This window comes from Colias eurytheme, chromosome 6, assembly GCF_061535395.1.
Source record: "Colias eurytheme isolate Ceu_HAF_F1 chromosome 6, ilColEury1 Martin Lab GWU primary, whole genome shotgun sequence".
NCBI lineage: Eukaryota > Metazoa > Arthropoda > Insecta > Lepidoptera > Pieridae > Colias > Colias eurytheme.
The window spans coordinates 8,841,644-8,845,258 of NC_142985.1; the positions used below are offsets into that span (position 1 = coordinate 8,841,644).

At 31.3% G+C, this 3,615-nt stretch overlaps 1 protein-coding gene across 1 annotated transcript; it reads left to right on the top strand.

The window, feature by feature from the left end:
• The first annotated feature begins 250 nt into the window (after positions 1 to 250).
• On the top strand, positions 251 to 3,120 carry LOC149907881 (uncharacterized). The gene is made up of 4 exons (XM_090102998.1): positions 251 to 396; positions 1,005 to 1,164; positions 2,223 to 2,505; positions 2,975 to 3,120. The coding sequence occupies exons 2-4, from the start codon at positions 1,011 to 1,013 to the stop codon at positions 3,021 to 3,023; spliced, it is 486 nt and encodes a 161-aa protein (XP_089959124.1). The 5' UTR covers positions 251 to 396; positions 1,005 to 1,010; the 3' UTR covers positions 3,024 to 3,120.
• Positions 3,121 to 3,615: the final 495 nt, after the last annotated feature.

Consider the following 3,615-nt stretch of genomic DNA (forward strand, 5'->3'; position numbering starts at 1 on the left):
CAATATACCAAAATCTTTGGTAAGTTTAAGGATAATCGTTCTATAAGAGCCTCCACAACTAAACATAGTTTTGTGAACTATGAAAAGGCACATTCACATTCAATTAGACCTTTCAGGGTTAATCTTTGATCTATTTACACTTTGTATGTGCAGGGATTTTACAGGGACCTACCTTACTGAGTAAATGTTGAAACTGAATGTCGGCTAGTTGGTCCCATGGTAAAAGCTTAAGGTTATAGGTATTTTAAGGCGCGGCGGAAAATGAGTATGGATCATTGACATATCTCCGTGGCGTGTGTCCGGTCGACCTATAAAAACTACGTGTGTGGAACGCGTCGGGCAGTACACTTTTAAAGGTGCTAGTTTGTGATTGTATTTTAGCAACAAATTGAAAAGGTATGTCCTTTAATATTTTCGAAAATTAATTTTCAAAATAAGACAACAAATTTCAAACAAAACTTTTAACAATCCATTTAAGTTTCGCCTTTATAGACTTTCGTAAAAAGATAACTAACTTTAATATTAATTTAGTTTAAACATAAAATATATTTACTTTTAGGCCATGTTTAACGTGGACAAAGTTTGATGTTTAGTCTAAAGTGTTTGAACTGTAATACAAATTTAGTCGCAATTTTGTAATTTCAATAAATTTGGGATGATAAATTATTCGGGTTTGTTATTATCATTGAGATTTTAGCTGAAAGTAGTACCTAAATTGAAGATTGAATCAATCTATAAAGATTTTATTTTAAACAGCATAAATAATAAATATATATCAATTTAACATTACATTGTACAGTGTGCAGTGTGTGGTTCTCCTGCAAGCGTAACCCAATTCGTGCCGCAACATACTCGAATCTCACCAGTAGATTAATTAATCAATTTATTCTATCTATATCCATTTATAAACTGTAACAGTTTTATAAAACTTGAAGTTTAGTTAATACTCTATTTTTACAAGGATACTGTATTGGAAGTAGAATATAATTAAATATTTTTTACAGATAACAATGAAGCTGAGTTTGGTGGTATTTTGTGTGCTCGTCGCATGCGGCGTGTGCTATGCCGTCGAGCAAGGACCTCTTATGAATGCTCTCCGGCCAGAGCAAGATGTTCAGGTGGCTGGTGCTGAACAACCCAGAGACAAGAGAAGTTTGTTATTAGGTATTAATCTAAAGCTGTTTTACTATACTTTATTAATGGTGCAAAATGATTGAATTATATATTTAACTTTATGTTTGCACTAGCGGTCCGCCCCGGCTTCGCCCGTGGTACATTATTACGTTTTCTCTACATAAGAACCATCCTCGTACTTCAAGGAATATAATAAAAAAAAAAATAATAAAAGAAAATATAATAAAAGAATTAAAAGAAAATATAATAAAAGAATTATCGAAATCGGTTCAGCCGTTCTCGAGTTATGCGCTTACCAACACATTTTGCGATTCATTTTTATATTATAAGATTAGCAGAGATTATGAACAGGGGTTATGAACAATTTAATTAGATCTGAAAAAAAAAACTTTCTTATAAGGTTTGTAGTAAACTAGTAAATGGCACGGATGAATCACAATGAACATTTTATTTGGCAATGTAAAATGTAATGTAAATATGAATGTTTGAGTTTCGACATTTATGTGTGTACATCTAATTTTTATAATAATAATTTAAATGTACAGTTTAGGTACTTTTCTTTCCTGGCGTCTTAAATTATGATATCACGATGTGTTACTAAGCAAATAGATGATGGAATGCTAATACATGATTACCTCTTTGGTACCTATCGCTGCATTGTTATATTATTATTATGCATTTGGGTATATAATAATTGTTTTAATAACTTTTTAGTAGTAGAGTTAATGTTTTAAGTAGGTATAATGTACAGGAAACAAATAAAGTAAAATATTATTCTAAAAACCAGAATTAAATTACCTATATGAATAATAACAGACTTAAACAAAAACAAATAGGCACCTACCCACTGTTATATTACTTGAAACATAATACTCCCAATATATCATTTCATTTACATATATTCATCGATATAATTTGAATAAATGTTGTTATCAAATTGGGTTTCCCAGATAAGACATCTTTTAGGAGGGATAAATTATAACTAATTATATTAAAGAGTATATGGATTATAAGATTCGAACTAAATTGTTATTTATGGATTAAAGATATTTCAATCGTGTTTTAATTTATTTCTTTTATCTTTATAGGCGGTGGTTTGATTGGAGCCGGTTTGGCAGCTGGTGCCGTCGGTCTCGGCGCTGGTATCATTGGAGCCAAGGTTGGTCTGGTTGGCGGTGCTCTCGCTGCCTCTGCTCTCCACGGCAGGAGCTACGGCGGATACTACGGCGGTTACGGTCACGGAGGCTACGGTCACGGTTACGGATATCCCGTGTACACTAGCTACGGTCACGGATACGGCGGCTACGGTTACGGAGGCGGCTACGGTTACGGTGGTGGCTATGGACACGGCGGATATGGTGGTTACTACAGGTGAGCATAAGTTGTATGTATTTGTATATCGAATACGAGCACTTTATGGGTGTAATTTGATACGAATTTAAATAGCGATGTTTGTATTGATAACTTGTTTCAGAAACAGGTTTTGAAATCTTAATTTTAAATTATTATTTCATAACGTATGGTTAATTATATAAAATGTATCACGCATTATGTAAATAAATAAGATCCAGAATTATCCTTTACATTCATAATTTAACAGGAGACAAGTCCATTTGATTAATACCCATTTTTTACTTAAATAAAGTAGGTACACACATTATTACAGATAAATGATTTGAGAATCGAGATACAATTTAAAACTACTAAAAACTTTCATTATTTTGAAAGATTTCTGACCTGTCTGGTCTGTTCCATGAAAAATAATTATATAACTTTTAATCCAATTGCTTTGATTTTTTCCATATAAATCTAAATTGTTTATAAATTGTTTTTATTTCAGGAGCTACTACCCCACTTCTTCATACATCGTGTCTGACCCCTGGTGCTAAAATGTTTAGTTCTTACGAATAATTGTAATGTGTGACTGATTCGTACAAATTTAATTTATAAGTACAAAAAAATAATAAAATATCTTTTGTTACGAAATTGTTTCATTAATAACTGGCTCTCTATGACAGTTGCGAAACTTTATTTTATTGGTGTTTTGTCATTGCAGTAACGATCCATTTGACCTTTTTAATCTTTTTTTTCGTTTAAAAGTTAGATTTACATTTTTGTGTTTGCTTGCTTCTTGTAATACATATAAAAATTCCATTTTATTATAAAAAAAAATTTTCTATACATCCATCTTCTTTTCTTTAATATTAGCATTTTTTATTATTTAACGTAGACAATTAATGAAATTAAAATGTCAACATTTTTGAAATCTAAATTTTGATTATCATGCAAATGCTTTTCGTGTTTATTCTCAATGAAAATTCATATTGGAAATAGCGATAATTTTTTAGAGCCGAGTCAGTCGTGTATCAGGGCGGTACGCAACGTTTATACCAGTAAGGGTGTGTTCAGAATATAATGACCATTTTATGATTATTACTATAGCTTGCGATATTTTCAAGTTTCAATGTAAATAAAGACAAG

Excerpts from the sequence above, each read along its gene's own strand:
- LOC149907881 (XM_090102998.1), top strand. The coding sequence starts at position 1,011 with ATGAAGCTGAGTTTGGTGGTATTTTGTGTGCTCGTCGCATGCGGCGTG. Across the intron at positions 1,165-2,222 it reads CAAGAGAAGTTTGTTATTAG|GCGGTGGTTTGATTGGAGCC; the intron begins GTATTAATCTAA and ends TTATCTTTATAG. Across the intron at positions 2,506-2,974 it reads GGATATGGTGGTTACTACAG|GAGCTACTACCCCACTTCTT; the intron begins GTGAGCATAAGT and ends TTTTTATTTCAG.